We start from the raw sequence: 24,065 nt of genomic DNA, 5'->3' as shown, positions 1-24,065 counted from the left end.
TCAGTAAACAAGATAATCAGTGCCCCTATTATAAAAAGACTAGATTCTATCCATGCAGAATGGACCTCTTTTTATTCTAGACTAAAGGTACGCTTGGTTCACAAAATTATCTCTACCCAAATTCTGTATCTTGTTATCTACCACACTCCAAAAGGCAAAAAAGGACAACATAGTGTAACTGTTAATGGACAGCTCCCATGACAGGGTGACTTTCATGTGAGGCCAACTTTAGTCAGTGTTATAATCATGATATAAACACCTCAGCCTCAAGCACGAGTGCACAGAGAAGCATACAAATTGTAGACAGGGTGAGAAAGAGGGAGACTGAGAAAAATGGAGTGTGACCATGTTCATTAGGGAACGCAAGAAGAAACTTTTTAAAACAATAAGTGTTTCTTATTGGACAGCCTGGTCTCAGACTAGGCGTAACATAGTAAACGAAAATCCGGGATGCTCATATTAGTATGACATGTCACGTTTGGTATGGTTACATAACACCCAAGGTTACTTAAGGCAAAAATGAAAGTAGTGTGGTTGGTCGGCCATATAACGTAAACGTCTAGCAAACCAAAGGTTGCTGTGGACAAGTCCAGGTAGTCTCTCCATGTTCCCGTCCTCTTTGTTCAGTTTGGCACCTAATGGACAAAACCCTGTATTTTGCCTGCATCAACCCAATTAACAAACACACAGTGGTTTAAAATCAACTGCTTGTGACCCCAGACACCTTCCCTGTCAAGTCTTCCTTTTCAGCGGAGTCACTCCTAACATCCCAAGCGTACATTTTGTAAATCGGGCCTTTCTATGTAGGCCTACAGGATAACCTACTCACCCAGGCATCTTGGACAGTTTGTGTTACAGGGTTGGTTAACTGGAAAGGCTGAGAAATGGCATCTTGGACAATTTGTGTTACATGGTTGAGGGGTTGGTTTACTGGAAAGGCTGAGAAATGAGTCAGGACGTTTAATCTATAACTAATTTCTAAATTTTATTAGAGATTCGAGGCGGGCTAATCTTCTGTTTAAAAAAAATACAGTTGGTCAGTATCCTGTTAAAATGTTTGAAAACAATCTTAAATTGACACATTTTTGTAAATGATCTGCAGTTCGTATGATTTCAAAACATTAGAACAAATCATAGAAATTAAAACATACAAAACTGAAAAAGAAACAACCTTTAGCAAACAAGTGATATTGTAGTAATAGATAAGTCCTAACAGTGAAAGAAAAGTGTGGTCACAGTGACACTATGCCCATTTCTGTCACTGTGACAAAGGCACCAAAAAAACCAACTGCTTTCTCAGCCCAATTATTAGTTAAGGGATTTACAGAACTGGTTTAAGTGTGAAACTCCCACTCACACAGATGGCAAACTGTTCAAATTAACTTCAGACTTTCTTTTTCTTCTTCATGGAAATCAAAGACCTTATTTTCACTTTCAGACAGCCCGTAAAAAAAAAATGTAACATTGTTTCTTTGTTCAACATGTTGTGTTTCTGTTCTGATACAATAATGATGTAGCTAAGCCTGTTAACTAGGGACCTAAAATAGAGTGGAGCCAAAAACAGAACAAGTTCCAATTATGACTTTTTTAAAACTTTTTGTTTTTACAGGACTGCAAGGCATGAGAGGGGAACATGAGTTCTCACAAGCGTAATGTTCAATAACCTGACATACCAGACATTCAGCACTGCATCAACATGCACACAGCAGGCTGATGGCTGAAGGTTGTGATATGCGAAGCAGCTTGCTTTGCCATCGAGGAGCTGTCATATTTTTATTACATACAGACAGTAGAGAATCAGAACTCCAATTATAGTCAATTTCAATATTGCATCCACTACAATGATAAATGTTTAACATAAATAATCACATAACTAAATTTACTGCCACTTCTCCGTCTATAGTATGTCTGCAGTAAAGGCTTATTTCAGAAGGCTGCAATACATTTACCAATACAGTTACAATTTAGATCAACCATCATTAAGGGCAGATGGATTCCCTCTAGCTAAAAAGGCCACTAAAGGCTTGGCACAGAAGAGTACAGTATCTGAAACTCTTTATGAACCCGTGAGCGACCGATAAGTCATCACAACCACCCATCTTGAGCTCCATTAAGTAGGTGGTCTCCCGTTGTTAGTAGATCAGTGGTGGTGTCGCCCCCTAGTGGCTGGAGGACCACAGCACTCCTACAGTCAGCTTCCATAGATAACAGTGCAGTGAGGGCCAACGAGGACAAAAAGGGACACACTGTGGGTTCATCGTGTTCCAACAGCTCAATTTTTGTTCATAATGTGGTCATGTGCAGCGGTTTCCCCGGTTACAAGAGAATGACAGTGAAGACAGTGGAAAAATAACAAGAAAAAAGCAAAACAGACAATCTATGGCTAAAATATATGTGCGGTAGGATAAGGCTCAGAGTTAGCGGTCTGATGCAGCAAACCCAGTCATTGCACCAGTTCTGTTCCAGTGAGAGAGGGAAAAAAACCTACGCAGTCAAAAAGACGTCCACCTTCATCAAGTCTCGTCAAGCATAGTCCTAATCCGACCTCCATTACACGTTCAATACTGTTAGACGTCTTGGCTAGAGGGAGATGCATCCAGCACTAGCGTCCAAGTGAGAGAAACAGCAGAAAAGTTACATAAAAATGTGTGTAACTATGTTTAAAAACAACAAGGTGTCCATGGGAGAGGAGGAACACAGCCCCAGACCTCCGCACATCTAAAAGACGGGTGAAAGTGCAGACACAGCAGTCTCCCATCTGCTAGGCTGTTGACTTTCCTCTAGTCTCAGTAAGTTTGATATCCACCATAATCTCAGGTGCACTTCCAAATGTAGGTGTTCCTAAACATCTGCAGTAGCACCACCAAACCTGCGGTGGCGCTGTGGGTTGCAGGCATCCAGCTTCCCTACAGGAAGTAAGTGGGCATCTAGCGAGTGGACCGTAGGTCAGTGATGCGCTGGCGTAGATGGGCCATAAACTCAAACATGGTGGCAGCCAGACTCTGGTGGATAAGGTAGCGGGGCAGTCGACCCTGAGACAAAACAAGATCAGACATGAAAGTTATACTGCTTCTCCAGCCCACCGACAATATATCAAAGCAACAAGCACACGCAAACCATCCTCAACAGTCTGTTCTTACCTTGAGGTCTGTGTTGAGCACCCAGATAAAGGTACAAACCGAGGGGTTACTGCTGGACTTCAGGACCACAAACCCTCCTGGACCATTCTCACCTCTAGGGAAGAGAAGAGAGGAGAGGGGTGGATGGTAGGGAGGAGAGAGAGAGGAGAGAGGAGAGGGATGGTAGTATCACATATCGGCTAATTAGCATGAATGGTTTGGTTGACATGATCTGCTTTCAGTATTGTTCCCAGTGAAATGAGGCTGTCTAGAGGCAAGGCCAGACCTGACATAGCGACTGTGCGGAGGCTTGGCGCCATGGTCGGTTGCCATGCCAGCAGAGACGTAGCAGTCTCGTTTGCGTTCCACCCGCCTCACATTCACAAAGTCCCTGAAGGATACAAGGACATTAATTACTGTTACATTCAAAACATGGACAAAACGAGGGTTGGCACCCTATATAAAATGGCACCCTATATAATGTACTACTTCTGACCCAAAGAAGTGCACCACATAGGGAACGGGGTGACTCCATATTCGAGGTAGTCCATGTTGTGTTACCTGGCAGACACTACCCCCCCCGCTGCTCCGGAAGAGATATCGTACGACACCAGGGTGTTGTCATCCACCCTCTGGAGGATCTAAAGGAACAAATGGAGAGCAATGTCAGCCTTTGGCATCATTTTCCCCCCTCACCTTTATTTATTTAACAAGGTAGGCTAGTTGCAAACAAGTTCTCATTTACAACTGCGACCTGGCCAAGATAAAGCAAAGCAGTGCGACAAAAACAACAGAGTTACACATGGAATAAACAAACGTACAGTCAATAACACAATAGAAAAATATGCAGAGCTGTTGGCCGGGGTTGGGGTAGCCAGGTGGAAAGCATGGCCAGCCGTAGAGAAATGCTTATTAAAATTCTTGATTATCGTGGATTTATCAGTGGTGACAGTGTTTTCTAGTCTCAGTGCAGTGGGCAGCTGGGAGGAGGTACTCTTATTCTCCATGGACTTTAGTGTCCCAAAGCTTTTCGGAATTAGTGCTGCAGGATGCAAATTTCTGTTTGAAAAAGCTAGCCTTTGCTTTCCTAACCGACTGTGTGTTTTGGTTCCTGACTTCCCTGAAAAGTTGCATATCACGGGGACTAGTTGAAGTTAGTGCAGTACACCACAGGGTGTTTTTGTGCTGTTCAAGGGCAGTCAAGTCTGGAGTGAACCAAGGGCTATATCTGTTCTTAGTTGTACATTTTTTTGAAAGGGGCATGCTTATTTAAGATGGTGAGGAAAGCACTTTGAAAACAGCAGAGGTATATTTAGAGGGCAAGTTGGTCAGGATGATATCAAATCAAGTTTATTTTATATAGCCCTTCGTACATCAGCTAATATCTCGAAGTGCTGCTATGAGGGTGCCCATGTTTACGGATTTGGGGTTGTACCTGGTAGGTTCCTTGATCATTTGTGTGAGATTGAGGGCATCTAGCTTAGATTGTAGGACGGCCGGGGTGTTAAGCATATCCCAATTTAGGTCACCTAGCCGTACGAACTCTGACGATAGATGGGGGGGCAATCAATTCACATATGGTGTCCAGGGCACAGCTGGGAGCTGAGGGGTGTCTATAACAAGTGGCAACAGTGAGGGACTTATTTCTGGAGAGATTGGATCTTTAAAAGTAGAAGCTCGAACTGTTTGGACATAGACCTGGATAGTATGACAGAACTCTGCAGGCTCTCTCTACAGTAGATTGCAATTCCACCCCCTTTAGCAGTTCTGTCTTGATGGAAAATGTTGTAATTGGGGATGGAAATTTCAGAATTTTTGGTGGCCTTCCTAAGCCAGGATTCAGACACGGCTAGGACATCAGGGTTGGTGGAGTGTGCTAAAGCAATGAATAAAGCAAACTTAGGGAGGTTTCTGATGTTAACATGCATGAAACCTAGGCTTTTACGGTTGCAGAAGTCAACAAATGAGAGCGCCTGGGGACATAGGTTAACCTCTACATCGCCCTCATATGGGCCACAACAACTTATCCGAATCATAACAAATTGGTTTTCACAGTAGATTCACTGTACTAGGTTAAGCCTGTTTGTCTGATGACTGGTCATGAGAAAAAGAGGAGACAGGATAGTGTAGGTTACCTGGCAGCCAGAAACGGTTTTGTTCCACTGGGCCATCTTCTCTGGCTGTAAGATCACCTCCTGGTACACCAGCTCTGCTGGACACTGCATGAAGGCCTGGGACAGACAACACACAAACACATAGCTATAAATACAAAACCTATCAAACAGTCTAGGAAGACCTTGAATATACGATATACAGTGCCTTCAGAAAGTATTGAAACCCCTTGACTTTTTCCACAATTTGTTACATTACAGCCTTATTCTAAAATGTATTAAATAATTTTTTCCCCTCATCATGCACTGTCAACTGTCAAAGTGTGTGCCTTTCCAAATCATGTCCAATTTGTAACCTTTATTTAACTAGGCAAGTCAGTTAAGAACAAATTCTTATTTACAATGATGGCCTACACCGCCCAAACCTGGACGACGCTGGGCCAATTGTGCGCCGCCCTATGGGACTACCAATCACGGCCGGTTGTGATAGAGCCTGGATTCGAACCAGGGTGCTGTAGTGACGTCTCTAGCACTGACATGCAGTGTCTTAGACCACTGCGCATCTAGAATTTACCACAGATGGACTCCAAACAAGTTGTAGAAACATCAAGAATGATCAATGGAAACTGGATGCACCGGAGCTCAACTTCAAGTCTCATATTTATGTATTTCTTATATATTTACAAAAATGTCGAACAACCTGTTTTCGCTTTGTCATTATGGGGTATTGTGTGTAGATTGCTGAGGAAAAAGATGTATTTAATCCATTCTAGAATAAGGCTGTAACAAAATGCGGAAAAAGTCAAGGGGTGTGAATACTTTCCGAAGGCATATAGCCCAATGTGCCAAATACTTACACCAGACAAGCCACACATTATGAAAGCAAAGGCCATACACAGAAATAAACAGCGATGACCATGTACCTTGAGAATGAAGGTCTTTCCATGGAAGGGGATCTCCAGTGTGTACACAGAATCCCCCGCGTCCTGACAAAAGGAGAAACGACATATTAGCAACATCCAGTAAATCTGTCACTATTAAACCATCTTGTGTCCAACCCACAAACTAACAGCGTACAACAACAAGTAGCTAACTAGAAGCAACAGGTGTCACTCGTTCCATGGAGGGCCAAGTGTATGCTCCTCCCTTGTACTTGATTGACCAATGCAGGTCACTGATTAGCTAGGAACTCCCCTCACCGGATTGTCTAGGTCTTAACTAGATACAAATTGAAATAACAGAAACCTGCAGACACTCAGCCCTTCATGGAATGAGTTTGACGCCCCTGAACTAGCCACTCACATTGTTCTTCTCAAACTTCCAGTTCTCCTCCTGGGCCAGGATCTGTTCCACCACGGCCATGGCCTCTTTACCCTGCCTCACCAGCTCCTTCTCCTGGGGGGAGACTGCCCTGCGACCCAGCCCCTCCTCATCCAGGTCCTCCTCAGACCCTGACCAGCATAACACAGGTAGCATGGAGATTAGTTAGGTAAGAGACAGCGGAAAGGTGAAACAAAGAAAGAGAGACATGAAAGATTGAGAAAGACAATGAGAATTACAAGGGAGAGAGAAAGGGAGATGTAGTGTGGTACCTGCGAGGGATTCAGGTGGAGAGTAGAACTGTCCTTCAGACACAGCGCGTGGGTAGATCATGGAAGCTCGCTCCGACGCTGCGTTCACTGCTGCTAGGTAGGCTGAGGGAGACAGAGACCATCAAGGGAGACGTAAAAGACTATATCTTCCTCTCCTCTTTGTCCATTCCATTATCCAATGCATCATTCCATCCCTACTTCTGTCTGTCTACTACAACCCACTTCCTCCTTCTGAAGGGCTTTCCCGAGGGCACAAACCTTCAAAATGTATTTATAAAGCCCTTCTTACATCAGCTGATATCTCAAAGTGCTGTACAGAAACCCAGCCTAAAACCCCAAACAGCAAGCAATGCAGGTGTAGAAGCACGGTGGCTAGGAAAAACTCCCTAGAAAGGCCAGAACCTAGGAAGAAACCTAGAGAGGAACCAGGCTATGAGGGGTGGCCAGTCCTCTTCTTTTGCATATTCATGTGCTTTCTGGCAAAATGACTGAACAAACATGTCCAGGAGTTTCCACTGACCCATTCAAATGTATCCATCTCTCTGTGACTCACCTCTCTCATCACCAGCCTCTATGGAGAGCACCTTGAAGTCCAGGAACCACGTCTCCAGCCACGCCACCACAAAGGATGTGATGGGTAACACATAGCCAAAGGCATTCTGGGATAGCAGCTGTGTGAGGAATGACATGTCAGTCTGAGACAAGTGGTATATATAGGCTACATCCCAAATGGCACCCTAATCCCTATTTAGTTCACTACTTTTGACCAGGGTCCATAAGGGTCTGGTCAAAAGTAGTGCACTATAGAGGAAAGGGTGGCATTTGGGACTCTACCATACACTTGTGTAGACAGCCATATCCCATTTGAATAAACACTACTACTTATGCCATTTCTGAGAAATTATGCTGAGCAGTATCTTGACAACAGCAACATTTTGTCTCCTTCCCTTCGTTATGAATAAATAGCAAAGAGATTGTAGGGGTGTGTGGCTTCTGGCTGTCGACACGGCGCATAGACACAGAGGGCAGAAGAAAAGCTTAACTCAGATCAGAATAGATTTGAATGTATAATCCCCACCATGCTGAATACACAGTAAAGGTCAACTGCAGACAAACTGACAATATATTCATGTTCTAATTGAATAGAGAAGTGAAAATGTGAAGTGGCCCAGAACACAGACAAATGTGGAGCTCAGTCAGAACCGTTTCTGGTAAGAGAAGAGGGGGAGGCACTCACATTGGAGAGAATGACTTTGGCTACAAGGAAGGAGCTGGTCACTAGAGTGGTGATCTATGAGAATGAAACACTGTTAAAAACAATGAGCTTTCACAGCTGGTATTGGGTGAGAGCAGTCAGCCCACCACATACGACCATCAGTCCATCTAGGTAACAGTCCGTCTCAAGGAGCGCTCTTACCGCAATCACCCACCAGTGCCTCAGACGCAGAGCAGCATAGCCCAACTGGAGACACAGGAAACGAAACAAGGCAAGGAGCTATGGTGGAGAGAAAAAAAGACAAAACCAGAAAACAGTAAAACAAAGTTATTTCCGTACGTAATCGTGAAAGCTGGCCATGACGACTTTGCTGTCAATAAAGGCACGCGTCGGCATGTGAATAACCGCGACAGTACGTTCAGTTCATTCAAACGTACGACTTTCAGACCCATTACAATTATAGCTTGATCGTTTACACTCACAAAGATGTCAAAGAAGGAGGACTGAAAGTTGTACTTGACAACCTCCAGCTCAAGGCTCTGCCAAATGGAGTTATTGATCTGCAGTGAGACAAAGCAAGAGTAGAACCAAATGTAAAACATGCAGCCAGAGGCAGGCTCTTCCTATAACATACATACATACCATCATCATTAGGGGACCGCTGACATAATGACAGAAAGTAACTGACACACACGGAGAGAAAATAACCTAAAGTAAACTGTTAACAGCTCTGCTGGGAATCTGACTAACAATCTTGTTCACATTTTTAAGGAAGTGGTAAAGAGATGAGAGCAATACACTCAGTATATAAAACATTAAGAACGCTTGCTCTTTCCACCAACCAGGTGAAAGCTATGATCCCTCGTTGATGTCACTTGTTAAATCCTCTTCAAATCAGTTTAGATGAAGAGGAAGAGACAGGTTAAAGAAGGATTTTTAAGCATTGAGACATGAATTGTGTATGTATGCTTTTTAAAGGGTGAATGGGCCAGAAAAAAGATTTAAGGGCCTTTGAACAGGGTATGGTAGTAGGTGCCAGGCGTACCGGTTTGTGTCAAGAACTGCAACACTGCTGTTTTTTTTTTTTTACACTCAACAGTTGCCCGTGTGTATCAAGAATGGTCCACTACCCAAAGGACATCCAGCCAACTTGACAGTCGACACGGGAAAGGGAAGGCCAGCATCCCTGTGGAACGCTTTCGACACCTTGTAGAGGAAGGGGTTCTTAATGTTTGGTATACTCAGTGTATACCCTGTGGTTCACACACACACAATATATACAATTGGCATAATATAGAACAGTGAAAATAAGTACGGAGAGTGATACTGAGAAAAAGTCAAAAACAAGGGGCAGAGCGTTGTCCAGGTTAGGGTTTGGCCGGGGTAGACCGTCATCGTAAATAATCATTTGTTCTTAACTGACTTGCCTGGTTAAACAAAATAAATAAAAAATAAAATAAGAGTAGAAATAGATTGACAACGAGTGAACTCACATTGAGCTCGATGATCCACAGCAGGGAGATGAAGAGGAGGTCAAAGGTGACAAAGAGGCAAAAGGTGCGACGGACGTCCGAGATGACCTTCTTCTCCCCAGGGGGCACCACCAGGTAGTGGGGGGAGGGGAGGGATACAGTGGTGGAGTAGGACGCATTCAGAGAGGCGATGGCAGGAAGGCTCCCCCCAAACTCCCCATAGTCCACTCCGCCCGGCATTACTACTGAGAGAGGGGCCAATCCACGTGGGACAGAGAGAGGGGGAGTAATGGTGAGGTGTGGCCAGTGAGCTGATCTCTCAGAAGCGGATTAAGCCTAGTCCTGGACTAAAAAGCTATTTGAATGGAGTATCTGTGTCTGGGAAACTGGCCCAGTGTTTAGGGATATAAGAAGAGGAAAATCACAGGGTAAATCCATTTGAATTCAATCACTTTTTGACAGCATCCCTTTAAATTGAAACAAAAAGTGGTCAGAAAGTGATTTTTTGGTACTGAATGCCAAAACATTCAGGAGAAGAAGGTGCTCAAAGTTTACCCATTTTGCATACCCCACCATACCATGAGACATCCATGTCTTCATCACTGGAAAAGATAAACGGTGGAGTTTGCTACAATTTAAAAGCTTACAAAAAACAGTGTTGTCGAACTATGACTATTTCTTGAAAAAACAAGTTTAACGTAAATTCTAAAAACACAAATGGCATTTCTTTTAAAAATATATTCTCATGCACTACGTGGTCAAAAGTATGAGGACACCTGCTCATTGAACATCTCATTCCAAAATTATGGGCATTAATATAGAGCTGGTCCCCCTTTTGCTGCTATAACAGGATATCTGGGAAGACTTTCCATCAGATGTTGGATCATTGCTGATGGGACTTTCTTCCATTCAGCCTCAAGAGCATCAGTGAGGTTGGGCGACTAGGCCTGGCTCGCAGTCGGCATTACAATTCATCGCAAAGGTGTTCGATGGGGTTGAGGTCAAGGCTCTGTACAGGCCAGTCAAGTTCTTCCACACCAATCTTGACAGACCATTTCTGTATGGACCTCGCTTTGTGTACGGGGGCAATGTCATGCTGTAACAGGAAAGGGACTTCCCCAAACGGTTGCCACAAAGTTGGAAGCACAAAATCGTCTACGATGTCATTGGGGCCTTGCACGAACCATGAAAAGCAGCCTCAGACCATTATTCCTCCTCCACCAAACTTTACAGTTGGCACTATGCATTGGGGCAGGGAATGTACTCCTGGCATCTGCCAAACCCAGATTCGTCAGTCAGACTGCCAGATGGTGAAGCGTGATTCATCACTCCCGAGAACGTGTTTCCACTGCTCCAGAGTCCAATTGCAAGCATTACACCATTCCAGACGACGCTTGGTATTGCACATGGTGATCTTAGGCTTGTGTGCAGCTGCTCGGCCATGGAAACCCATGTCATGAAGCTCCCGACAAACAGTTATTGTGCCAACCTTGCTTTCCAAAAGGCAGTTTGGAACTCGGTAGTGAGTGTTGCAACCAAGGACAGACGATTTTACGTGCTTCAACACTCGGCGGTCCCGTTCTGTGAGTTTGTGTGGCCTACCACTTCGCGGCTGAGCCGTTGTTGCTCCTAGACGTTTCCACTTCACACTAGCAGCACAGAAATTTGACAAACTGACTTGTTAGAATAAGAATAAGGCCAGAACAAAATGTGAAAATAGTCAAGGGGTCTGAATACTTTCTGTCTGAATACTTTCTGTCTGAACTGTACTGTATTCTAGTCAAGGCCATCTTATTCAATTATTGCTGTGCATATACTATTGTATCTTATGTATTCTTCAGATATACTATATTTTCTATCCACATACTGCTTATACATCACACACACACACACTTATTTATACTCCGGACTCAGACATTGCTTGTTCTAATATGTCTATATTTCTTAATTCCATTCTTTTACTTTTAAATGAGCTTGTATTGTTAGATATTACAGCACTGTTGGAGCTAGGAAACCACACATTTCGCCACACCCACAATAACATCTGCTAATTATGTGTATAGGCGACCAATAACATTTGATTTGATCAGCATCAATGATGATATTCTATTCTAGACAGAAGATCATACAGAAATATTGCCTGATGACCTTCTGAATTTCCCAATACCCTGTTTGTAAGCTTTTAAATGATATCAATCTGAACAGTTTATCTTTTCCAGTGATGAAGATATGGATGTCTCATAGTATGCAAAAACGGGTCAACTTTGAGCACCTTTATCTCTTTGATGTTTTGTCAGTCAGGTACAAAAAGTGCCGTCAAAAAGTGATTGAATTAAAATGTAAATACCTCACAAGGAAAACGTAACACAACACAGTGTTTTCAGTAAAAAGGCATACATGCACGGAAAGCGTAAAAGATGATCGATTTTGTCAATCAACAAGAGTTGATATTAACAGTGATGGCCGGTCCACCCTCTAATAAAGTAAACAAGTTACTTCGAACAATCGACTGTTAGAGATAACAATAAATGCTGTTGATTTATCGGATTCTGAGTAGGCCTATTTACAGTATTGATTAACATGGAATGCATCAGTTGAAGACTAAACACAACACATTAGGCTAAATCACCCTCCTACAGACAAGCAACTTAACCCTGAAATCTGGCCTGTGTACCGCCAGCCAAATTACATAAGTGACCAACGTGAATGAGTTATGCTCAGACAGTCATATCAAAACCAGTCGACATAAATCACTGCAATAGAAATGGTACTAAAACTGTACAATAACTAGGTCACGTTACATAGCTAACTAGCTACGGTAGATAGCTAGTTAGCTAACCAGCTAGCTGACAGCTAAACTGAAACTGGCTAGCTACAACTGGATTAGCAATACATGCAGGTTCCGTTTACGTACACACATGTACAATTGGTATATAATACTGGGGGTAATATTTAATTGAAAAAGGCTTGCATTACAAGTGGAGCAAACAATAGTGCTAGCGCTGTTTTTAGCATTACCATTAGCTAGCTAACAACATAGCCACAGTATACACCCCATTATACACCCCATGACTATATTACAATTAAACATAAATAAATATGATACAACTTTCACATCTGAACAATGACCACATGAAATTGGTTTGAATTTAAAAAGGAAAAACTGTAGTCATGAGCCTTTAACTCACCTGATTTAGTACATCATCATCGACGAAACGTTTCTTCCGGGAATACCTTCTACATGAAACGGGTCACTATCTCACTTCCGGTTTAGATTTGTGGTAATCTGGTTTTAATGTTTATGGTGGTACAATGTTAGCTATTTGTTTTTCATCTGACAGTAGCATTAGGCTACTTAAGCTACAAATGCAATATTAAAGGACCTACCAATATATTTGTCTATTGTTGCAATAACTTATCAGTCCAAAGAAATTAATTAGCATACTTTCTAGGAAGCCTATTTTTAATTTGTCAGCTGACTTTGCCAGTTTTGTTTTCCATGAGGGTGTTTTCTGACAAACTCCACAAGAAGAACATACCATCTGAGAAGCAACCAGACAGCATTCCAAGTATCAGAATTCCTTCTGGAATGTGGGTCATGTTCATTCATTCCATCATAGGGTGTGAAATACTGACCATCTTGTGGCAATAATTTTGTGCGGTCATATATATTATTTTATAAAGTATATTTTCAAAGTTTTAGGATTTTAAGATTAGTTTCACACACCAGAACACACACGAAGTCATTTCAAATCAGGAAAATGTGTTTATTTAGATATTGTTATTGTTGCTCACATTGAAATGTCTACATCTTTAACAAGTACAGAAAAAAGAATTAAAACAAAAAGTGGAATAAAGAAGAATAGTGCGATTAGAGTTCATTCTTGCCATGGCACTCGTCTATTGACCATAGAGGATAGATAGACTTGGAGAAGGAGAGGATGCTCACTCCAGCCAGACAATGGAGGGAGTAGGTGCCATATGTCTCAACACTTTGTCCAACAAAAAGAGAATCAAAACAATGACTATATATTAACAGTTGGTACAGATTGAGACATTCAACTGTGACACTACAGAAATGTATTCTGCTGACTCAAGCAATCCTGCAGTTGGAGAACAGATGTGATGGAAATAAAGAAAACTGTTTATTAGACTGACATGATCAATTCTGAGGGTGAATATTTTTATATTCAAATGTGTCATTCCATTTCAGCAGGACGAGAGAGAGTGAGAGAGAGTCACTATGTATTGTATTGTCTGCGTTGTTTTTCATGACAATATGAAAAACACAGTTATCCAAGTTGTGACTAAAAGGTTACTAAACTTTGTGACAATTGTTCAACAGAGAGAGACCATATACAGCTAAGTTGATTAATAGGTCTTTACACAGGAAATGATTTAAACAAACAAACAATAAGAATCTGATTCGGTATACAAAATGAAAACATTTTTTTTCTCACAAAAAAACTAAATTGGACTACTTTTACAAAAGCATGGCATCCTCACATACACCCAGAATACATCATTGACACAACTAGCTTTGATGGGCCCCAAAAATAACTTCAAATGCATCACAAATAAATGTTTCAAATGCATTACAAATCTAGATCCTTTCAATTATATAGATGCATATTATCTGAAGGCCTATGCAGTGCACAGTTTATTGTATGTGAATCCATGTCAATACACACACTCTGGTTATTCTACATCCCCTATCTTGCCACAAGATGGCAGTATCTGCTCACTTCTTCCAAGAACAAAATCTCAATATGATTAGGCTGCACAGTAATGGAGCAGCTTTAGAATATAGTCTGGACCGATAGTCAGAGACTGATGATATCTCCTCTCTGTGTGTGTGTATGTGTGTGTGTGTGTGTGTGTGTGTGTGTGTGTGTGTGTGTGTGTGTGTGTGTGTGTGTGTGTGTGTGTGTGTGTGTGTGTGTGTGTGTGTGTGTGTGTGTGTGTGTGTGTGTGTGTGTGTGTGTGTGTGTGTGTGTGTGTGTGTGTGTGTGTGTGTGTGTTCTATACTGAAGCTGTTCATCAGCATTTGTCCGTTTACAGTTATTTTGAGTGTCATGTGTAGTTGATATTTCTAGCCATTATTCCATTGCTCTGTAACATTAAAGAGCAAAGCTAGAAAGTAAGAAGTGAATGAATGGTTCCCCTGACATGGAAGAGAAGACTAGCGTTGCAGTGAGGGACCTCAAGGTCACAGTGACCTTGATGACCTTGCCCTATCCATTAATGCCCTATCCATTAATGTACTGATTTTTAGATTTTTTTTGCTCACAGATATGCTAACAGTACCTACCTACATTCATTAATTCATTGAATTTGAATATGCACCATTCAAACTTAGAAGCTCTCTTTCTCACTCACACGTTCACACATTAAATCACTCATTCATTCACTCAATCATTTACACATCTGCAACCATCCATCTCTCCCTTCCTTTTTTTGGTTTAAAGTAGTGTTAAAACTTTACACTTTTGCGCACTTTCTTTGCCTTCTCCTCTGTCTTTTCTTCAGTCTTTTCCTCTTCTTTCTCTTTCTCTTCCTCCTCTTCATCTGGCTTCTCTGATTGATCTGTGGTGCTGGTCGCTTGGGGGTCTAAGGAGACAAGAGGTGATGTCAAAGAACAGCAGCACACACTGGTCTCCTTCAAATCAAACCACTAACCTTTTACACAAGTAAGCTTGAGGACTACTTAGATTTGTGGATTTTGATGTTTCAGAAAAGACATGCAGGGAAGGTAAACAAACAGCACTAGGGAAAGAGGTTAATCAATTTATGGGACATCATAATAACTCTACTCCCAAACCAGTCTATGGTAATCTGGTTCTACCTGTCATTTCCTGGTCGGGCATATGCCTCCTGTGAGTGTGTGTGTACAAATACATGTGTGTGGAACATGGTATACAGGTCTGAATCATACCAGTACATATGAAAGTGTCTTCTGTATAAATGTGCATGTGTATGCAGGCCTAATTAGGCAATTGCTCTAGTTAGGATAGTCACATCCTACTTCAAAGTATCTTTAGGAGCCCATGTCTAGCGATGTGTGACACTACAGTCACTCTGCAACCGTGTTGTGTTCAAACGACAGATTTACAGAAAAATGATGACAGTATGATGTCCGGCGCCGAACAGGATGGCTGCCTCGCTTCGCGTTCCTTGGAAAATATGCAGTATTTTGTTTTTCTATGTGTTATTTCTTACATTGGTACCCCGGGTGATCTTAAGTTTCATTACATACAGCCGGGAGGAACTACTGAATATACGATTAACGTCAACTAACCACCCTTCCTACCAGGAATATGACTTTCCCGAAACGGATCCAGTGTCTTGCCTTCCACCCAATACAATGGACCTGATCCCAGCCGGCGAAGCTACACGACGCCGAAAAAGGGGCAAACGTAGCGGTCTCCTGGTCAGGCTTCGGAGACGAGCACATCGCGCTCCACTCCCTAGCATACTACTCGCCAATGTCCAGTCTCTTGAGAATAAGGTCGATGAAATCCGAGCACGGGTAACATTCGAGAGAGACATCAGGGATTGCAACGTGCTCTGCTTCACGGAAACATGGCTAACTGAAAAGACGCTAACGGAGTCGGTGCAGCCAGCTGGTTTCTTCACGCATCGCGCAGACAGAAACATACATCTTTCTGGTAAGAAGAGGGGCGGGGGGGTATGCCTCATGATTAACGAGACGTGGTGTGACCATCATAACAACACTCAGGAACTAAAGTCATTCTGTTCACCTGATCTAGAACTCCTCACAATCAAATGTAGACCGCATTATCTACCAAGGGAATTCACTTCGGTCATAATCACAGCCGTATATATTCCCCCCCAAGCAGACACATCGATGGCCCTGAACGAACTCTATCTGACTCTCTGTAAACTGGAAACCACACACCCTGAGGCTGCATTCATCGTAGCTGGGGATTTTAACAAGGCTAATCTAAAAACAAAACTCCCTAAATTCTATCAGCACATCGATTGTCCGACCAGGGCTGGCAGAACTCTGGACCATTGTTATACTAACTTCCGCGACGCATATAAGGCCCTCCCCCGCCCTCCTTTCGGAAAAGCTGACCACGACTCCATTTTGTTGATTCCAGCCTACAAACAGAAATTAAAACTACAAGCTCCCGCGCTCAGGTCTGTTCAACGCTGGTCCGACCAATCTGAATCCACGCTTCAAGACTGCTTTGATCACGCGGATTGGAATATGTTCCGCACGGCGTCCAACAACAACAATGATGAATATGCAGATTCGGTGAGCGAGTTCATTAGGAAGTGCATTGACGATGTCGTACCCAGAGCAACGATTAAAACATTCCCAAACCAGAAACCGTGGATTAACGGCAGCATTCGCGTGAAACTGAAAGCGCGAACCACTGCTTTTAACCAGGGCAAGGTGACCGGAAACATGACCGAATACACACAGTGTAGCTATTCTCTCCGCAAGGCTATCAAACAGGCTAAGTCCCAGTACAGAGACAAAATTGAATCGCAATTCAACAGCTCAGACACAAGGGGTATGTGGCAGGGTCTACAGTCTATCACGGATTACAAAAAGAAAAGCAGCCCCGTCGCGGATCAGGATGTCTTGCTCCCAGACAGGCTAAATACCTTTTTGCCCGCTTTGAGGATAATACAGTGCCACTGACACGGCCCACTACCAAAACCTGCGGGCTCTCCTTCACTGCAGCCGAGGTGAGTAAAACATTTAAACGTGTTAACCCTCGCAAGGCTGCAGGCCCAGACGGCATTCCCAGCCGCGTCCTCAGAGCATGCGCAGACCAGCTGGCTGGTGTGTTTACGGACATATTCAATCAATCCTTAGCCCAGTCTGCTGTTCCCACATGCTTCAAGAGGGCCACCATTGTTCCTGTTCCCAAGAAAGCTAAGGTAACTGAGCTAAACGACTACCGCCCCGTAGCACTCACTTCCGTCATCATGAAGTGCTTTGAGAGACTAGTCAAGGACCATATCACCTCCACCCTACCGGACACCCTAGACCCACTCCAATTTGCTTACCGACCCAATAGGTCCACAGACGACGCAATCGCAACCACACTGCACACTGCCCTAACCCATCTGGACAAGAGGAATACCTATGTGAGAATGCTGTTCATCGACTACAGCTCAGCATTTAACACCATAGTACCCTCCAAACTCGTCATCAAGCTCGAGACCCTGGGCCTCGACCCCGCCCTGTGCAACTGGGTCCTGGACTTCCTGACGGGCCGCCCCCAGGTGGTGAGGGTAGGTAACAACATCTCCACCCCGCTGATCCTCAACACTGGGGCCCCACAAGGGTGCGTTCTGAGCCCTCTCCTGTACTCCCTGTTCACCCACGACTGCGTGGCCATGCACGCCTCCAACTCAATCATCAAGTTTGCGGACGACACTACAGTGGTAGGCTTGATTACCAACAACGACGAGACGGCCTACAGGGAGGAGGTGAGGGCCCTCGGAGTGTGGTGTCAGGAAAATAACCTCACACTCAACGTCAACAAAACAAAGGAGATGATTGTGGACTTCAGGAAACAGCAGAGGGAGCTCCCCCCTATCCACATCGACGGGTCAGTAGTGGAGAAGGTGGAAAGTTTTAAGTTCCTCGGTGTACACATCACGGACAAACTGAACTGGTCCACCCACACAGACAGCGTTGTGAAGAAGGCGCAGCAGCGCCTCTTCAACCTCAGGAGGCTGAAGAAATTCGGCTTGTCACCAAAAGCACTCACAAACTTCTACAGATGCACAATCGAGAGCATCCTGTCGGGCTGTATCACCGCCTGGTACGGCAACTGCTCCGCCCACAACCGTAAGGCTCTCCAGAGGGTAGTGAGGTCGGCAGAACGCATCACCCGGGGCAAACTACCTGCCCTCCAGGACACCTACACCACCCGATGTCACAGGAAGGCCATAAAGATCATCAAGGACAACAACCACCCAAGCCACTACCTGTTCACCCCGCTATCATCCAGAAGGCGAGGTCAGTACAGGTGCATCCAAGCAGGGACCGAGAGACTGAAAAACAGCTTCTATCTCAAGGCCATCAGACTGTTAAACAGCCACCACTAACATTTAGCGGCCGCTGCCAACAAACTGACTCAGCTCCAGCCACCTTAAAAATGGGAATTGATGGAAATTATGTAAAAATGTACCACCAGCCACTTTAAACAATGCCACCTAATATAATGTTTACATACCCTACATTACACATCTCTTATGTATATGTATATACTGTACTCTATATCATCTACTGCATCTTGCCATCTTATGTAATACATGGACCACTAGCCACTTTAAACTATGCCACTTTATGTTTACATACCCTACAGTACTCATCTCATAGGTATATACCGTACTCTATACCATCTACTGCACCTTGCCTATGCCGTCTGTACCATCACTCATTCATATATCTTTATGTACATATTCTTTATCCCTTTACACTTGCGTGTATAAGGTAGTAGTTGCGGAATTGTTAGGTTAGATTACTTGTTGTTATTACTGCATTGTCGGAACTAGAAGCACAAGCATTTCGCTACACTCGCATTAACATCTGCTAACCATGTGTATGTGACTAATAAATTTGATTTGATTTGATTTGATTTTTGATTTGTAATAGCCAATGAAACAGCGTTTAACGATGCTACAGGGGAGATTTCACTAGGAAGCTCTGCCATCTGGGCTGGCAGCCCAGCATCAGTACTGATGCCACAGAGAAAGCAGATAGACTGTTAGCCGTGGCTAAGCATCTCTGGCCCCTGACTGGCACAGGGCAGGATGGGAGCACAGGGAGGTCTGCTGTGCTCTCTGATAGATTTGGTGGAGTGATGCTAATATGTGCTAATATAATACCACTGCTACTTGTCGCAGAGAAGAGTTTATCTGAGGCCCTGCTGTTTTGAACATGGCATAGTGCAACGTTCATCCCATTTGACTTAAAAGTGGGCACTGAATAACAATGGCTATACACACAGCTAAACATGTAAGCCGGTTACACCATTGGTCAAAGCATCAATGCGATTATATGAGTGAGTGTATATAGTGTGTTACTGGTTGACAGTGTATGGAATCCCTATCTCACCAGCAGCTTTGGTGGGGAATCTCTCCTCCCTCTCCTCATGACAGGGGTAGTCGTCGTACTCCTCCCCCTCAAAGGGGTCTTCCAAGGGGGGGTAGACACCCAGGTTCTGCATGTGTGCCTCAGCCATCTTCTGGACGGCTGGACGCACACATACACATGATACACAGGATCACACACAGGGACAAAGGGAGAGAGGGATCGGTTGTTTTGGGTTTACCAGGCTTCAACACTGTCAACGGTACCATGCGTCATATGGGCTTTCAGATGCATGCCAGACAGACAGATAAGCAGCCAGCCAATCACCCAACAAGACAGACAGACATACAGACAAATTTAAAGGCAGAATAGCCAGCACTTTCATGTTTTGCAGTTTGTAATGGACTGGTATAATACATTTGTGTCCTATATATACACGTATTTACTCTTTCCTGCATTTGTTTTTATCCTTTCATTTCTCCTGTCTGGTCCTGTTCTTTTGCTCTCTAAAAAAATGCAGACTCATCCTGCTCTCTCTTAATCCCACTCTGTCTAGGTCACCTTGCTCTCTCTCTCTCTCTCTCTCTCTCTCTCTCTCTCTCTCTCTCTCTCTCTCTCTCTCTCTCTCTCTCTCTCTCTCTCTCTCTCTCTCTCTCTCTCTCTCTCTCTCTCTCTCTCTCTCTCTCTCTCTCAATTCAATTCAATTCAATTCAAGGGGCTTTATTGGCATGGGAAACATGTGTTAACATTGCCAAAGCAAGTGAGGTAGATATTATACAAAAGTGAAATAAACAATACAAATTAACAGTAAACATTACACATACAGAAGTTTCAAAACAATAAAGACATTACAAATGTTATATTATATATATACAGTGTTGTAACAATGTACAAATGGATAAAGCACACAAGTTAAAATAAATAAGCATAAATATGGGTTGTATTTACAATGGTGTTTGTTCTTCACTGGTTGCCCTTTTCTTGTGGCAACAGGTCACAAATCTTGCTGCTGTGATGGCACACTGTGGAATTTCTCTCTCTCTCTCTCTCTCTCTCTCTCTCTCTCTCTCTCTCTCTCTCTCTCTCTCTCTCAGCTAATGAAGAATTGAATACTGATACAGGAACAAAGACTGGGTTATTATAATAACACTCTACACGCATATAGTAATCCCCCTTTAATTATTTAATTAACATCTACTGACAAGCCTCCAAATATATTTTTTTCTGGTCTTACTAGCACATGCTCTATGTTTATGGCTCTGCGTGAAACAACAAGTATGAAGCAACATTTAGAACTGTGTGTGTGTGTGTGTGTGTGTGTGTGTGTGTGTGTGTGTGTGTGTGTGTGTGTGTGTGTGTGTGTGTGTGTGTGTGTGTGTGTGTGTGTGTGTATATAGTACCTACTCTTATAAAGACATTCCAACTGATTGACATGACTTGTCACGTGTATCTTACCCCACTGACCCCATTTCACAAATAATACAATCAGGAGACAACAGAACAGTAAAGCAAGGTAAACACAGTATCAACACAGGGATAATTCACCATACAGAGGACATGTATACACTACTTACTCAGTCAGTTATACGCTTACCTTTCAGGGATGGTGGCTGATACACATTTGAGTTGACTCGCTTGGGCTTGAGTACCCCATTCTCTCCTACAATCCACTGTGGAAGGAAGAACAAGTTGAATGTAGCCTACAGTTTTGAAATAACGCAACCATTCACATGACTATAGGGTGACATGCAGTTATCATCTGAGGCACTAGGGGCGCTCTGTTACCTGATGGCTGGACTGATCATCCTCAGGAGAACACTGGTCTGCCACTCTGAACAGCGTTGCAGGTGTAGGCCGCCGGCGTCGGATCTAGACACACACAAGAGAGAAGAAGAGAATCTGGTATTTGTTTTTTTTAGGTGTAAGCCATCTCATCAGCGCTTGTAATGTGTCCAGTTCTCCTAATTTGACTCCAGGCAAGGAGTCAAGTCTGAGTACTGTTGGGGAAGGCCAGGGGTCAGAGTTTAGGGGTCAACAAGAGGTGAAAATGAATTACTTAAAAATCATGCAATGTGATTTTCTGGATTTTTGTTTTAGATTCCGTCTCTCACAGTTGAAGTGTACCTATGATAAAAATGACAGACCTCTACATGCTTTGTAAGTAGAAAAACCTGCAAAATCGGCAGTGTATCAAATACTTGTTCTCCCCACTGTATATATAGACACTCTCTGTGTGACCCCGATTTAGCCCACTTAACAGAGCAACCCCCCGAGAGAAATCAGTATCACTCTGAACTCTACTTTAGTCTACTTTAGTCATGTACTTAGTACATGGTTGATATATACATTATATGGTACAAACATAGTTTACCAATCAATATGCATGTGCCTGTGGGTATTCACTGCAGAACAGTAGTTTGATGCAAAACTATGTCACTCAAGCAAACAAGTCTGTGAGCATAAATTCACGTTTGCATATCTGCAAACAAAAACATGTAGAAACAAAAACATGCGACTAATTGATCAAAAAATGTTTCTAGTGAGGGCCCTATAGTAGGTATTACTTGCTGGATCAAATCTCTGAGATGATAAGGTAAAACTCTGTTGTTCTGCCCCTGAAAAAAGCAGTTAAACCACTGTTCCCAGTAGACTGTCATTGTAAATAAGAATTTGTTCTTAACTGACTTCCCTAGTTAAATAAAGATAAAATGACTATATGTACACTCTCTGTCCCAACGGGTAACCTGCTACCCACTCTAACTGGGTGCTCACAGTACACTGCAGACGGCTCTCTCATTCTGTCAACACTGGCATTCTTAAGCTACGGTACAAGGTTCATTCATTTGACAATGGAAGGAATGCAGAGAGAGGGTCAAGGAGAACAGTTTATGGGGCGTTCTGTTCTGTCGTTTTAATTCCAGGTAGAACTCCACTGTGAAGGTTTGGCAACAACACTCACAGTGCATTGACTCGCAAACACAGTCTCCCACAGTCTAAAATAGATCAAACAGAAAACAGTTTGCAAACTAGCTGTGGTAAGTTGTTTTGGATACATGCATTCAGGTCAGATGAATAGTGCACTACTTATAAGGATGGAATCCTGGAAAGTCAAACAGAGAAGTTCATGACAAGTCTCCTTACCGGGCATACAATTGGGTAATATTTAGTACGTTGATTAATGAGATTCCAACCTATTTTCACCCACTCAAAAAGACAGCCAAAGGTTTGTTGAATTCCCAATGTGTTATCAATAGTATTTAAAAAAAATCTAAAACAGAGGTTATTTTTTTATTTTTTTTACATAATCTTGGGGGGGGGGGGAATATTACTAACAACAGATTAAATGACTTTTGGCCAAGGATCTGTGGAATAAGTTAAACGTATATAAAACAACACAATGTAAAATTATGAATCTACAATCAAATCAATCAAATCAAATCAAATTTTATTTGTCACGTGCTTCGTAAACAACAGGTGTAGACTAACAGTGAAATGCTTACAATGTATGTTCTTAATACTGGGCAACATAGGCTTGGGAGACACAGTGTTATTGGTATCCACAGTACTCCACCAATTGTACATTTTTCTATTCAGTACTATTCCCCCCCAAATTGTTTTTATTTGACATAAATGCACTGTAATTTAAAACTGCAAAGTTGTCTCTCTGTGTTGAATTGCAGGATATTAGCTTTAGAGCTGCAACAGTAAAAACAAATATCTGTCCCATGACAAAATGTGTAGAATTACAGGAAATTAGATTGAAAACTGCTGAACGTTCCCTCTGATGCCAAGAAGCAGGCCTTTTAAATGTTCTTTTCCTGGGCCCGAGACTTGGTTAATCCAGCCATGTACTGCAGACGTCATAGTAAAACCTTTTGTAGGCTGTTGTTAACGCACTTGGGTTGTGTTCTGATTACGAACGGGTCTGTGATGAATTTGCTAACACAAAAGGGGTGAGAACCGGCCCCAAAAGGTTTGAGAACCCCTGATCTAAAATTACAACCAAATTCCAAGGAAAAGATCAATGTCTGATATTTGGTTTAGTTGTATGTCTTATCACTGCGCCTCCAACCGTTTAAAAGCACATTCAAGTTCAAATGGGAATACAATGTTAGATGTTTTGTTTATTTCTACATCAAGTGAATGTGTTATCACTGTGTTTGATCTAACAGCATGACCAAATGACCTGGACTGCAGTTAGTTGAGATTACATTAAAGTACATAGTGCAAGGGATCAATGCTGTTTGAGAGTCTATGCAGATTATTACAGCAATTGGGAAGGTTTCCACAGACCTGCAAACCTGAACATACACGCTTTCTATGATTACATAAGAAGACATTTATTGTTACAGTAACCTCAAAATGTGGCCACTCATTTTAAGGTTGAAGAAATAGTGTTACATTAGTTGGTAAGATAGCCTTCACATTAGGCTATTTGCTGTCGTACAAAAGTCATATTGAATTGTGTTTG

The 24,065-nt window shown here is 42.8% G+C and overlaps 2 protein-coding genes across 4 annotated transcripts in view; both read right to left on the bottom strand.

Moving 5' to 3' along the window:
• Positions 1-966: 966 nt before the first annotated feature.
• Positions 967-12,786, bottom strand: LOC139578956 (stAR-related lipid transfer protein 3-like). 3 transcript variants are annotated; one of them, XM_071407118.1, is made up of 14 exons: positions 12,699-12,786; positions 9,532-9,755; positions 8,521-8,598; positions 8,240-8,317; positions 8,060-8,113; positions 7,376-7,493; positions 6,823-6,924; positions 6,533-6,681; positions 6,154-6,216; positions 5,255-5,350; positions 3,681-3,760; positions 3,406-3,510; positions 3,141-3,234; positions 967-3,032 (listed from the first exon to the last, which is right to left on the bottom strand). In XM_071407118.1, the coding sequence occupies exons 2-14, from the start codon at positions 9,748-9,750 to the stop codon at positions 2,928-2,930; spliced, it is 1,341 nt and encodes a 446-aa protein (XP_071263219.1). In that variant the 5' UTR covers positions 9,751-9,755; positions 12,699-12,786; the 3' UTR covers positions 967-2,927. The 3 variants fall into 3 exon arrangements, with proteins under 3 accessions (XP_071263219.1, XP_071263226.1, XP_071263232.1); XM_071407125.1 differs by having other exon boundaries at positions 9,532-9,752; positions 12,699-12,764; XM_071407131.1 differs by lacking the exon at positions 8,521-8,598.
• A 470-nt stretch (positions 12,787-13,256) lies between these two features.
• Positions 13,257-24,065, bottom strand: part of LOC139578949 (protein phosphatase 1 regulatory subunit 1B-like) — a 42,862-nt gene continuing 32,053 nt past the window's right edge. Inside the window, exons 2-5 of the mRNA XM_071407106.1 lie at positions 21,380-21,463; positions 21,189-21,264; positions 19,619-19,756; positions 13,257-15,120 (exon numbers count right to left, since the gene is read on the bottom strand). Of these exons, the coding sequence (XP_071263207.1) occupies positions 14,984-15,120; positions 19,619-19,756; positions 21,189-21,264; positions 21,380-21,463 (435 nt within the window). The 3' untranslated portion in view covers positions 13,257-14,983. The remainder of the gene's footprint in view (positions 15,121-19,618; positions 19,757-21,188; positions 21,265-21,379; positions 21,464-24,065) is intronic.

Source organism: Salvelinus alpinus, chromosome 1, assembly GCF_045679555.1.
Source record: "Salvelinus alpinus chromosome 1, SLU_Salpinus.1, whole genome shotgun sequence".
NCBI classification, from domain to species: domain Eukaryota; kingdom Metazoa; phylum Chordata; class Actinopteri; order Salmoniformes; family Salmonidae; genus Salvelinus; species Salvelinus alpinus.
This window is presented reverse-complemented; position numbering and strand designations above follow the sequence as displayed.

Bases quoted from the DNA above. Each gene is read 5' to 3' on its own strand.
- LOC139578956 (XM_071407118.1), bottom strand. From the start codon at position 9,750: ATGCCGGGCGGAGTGGACTATGGGGAGTTTGGGGGGAGCCTTCCTGCC. The intron at 6,925-7,375 runs GTGAGTCACAGA...TGTCTCCCTCAG, and splicing joins AGAGGCTGGTGATGAGAGAG to CCTACCTAGCAGCAGTGAAC. The intron at 3,033-3,140 runs GTAAGAACAGAC...GTTTTGTCTCAG, and splicing joins TGCTCAACACAGACCTCAAG to GGTCGACTGCCCCGCTACCT.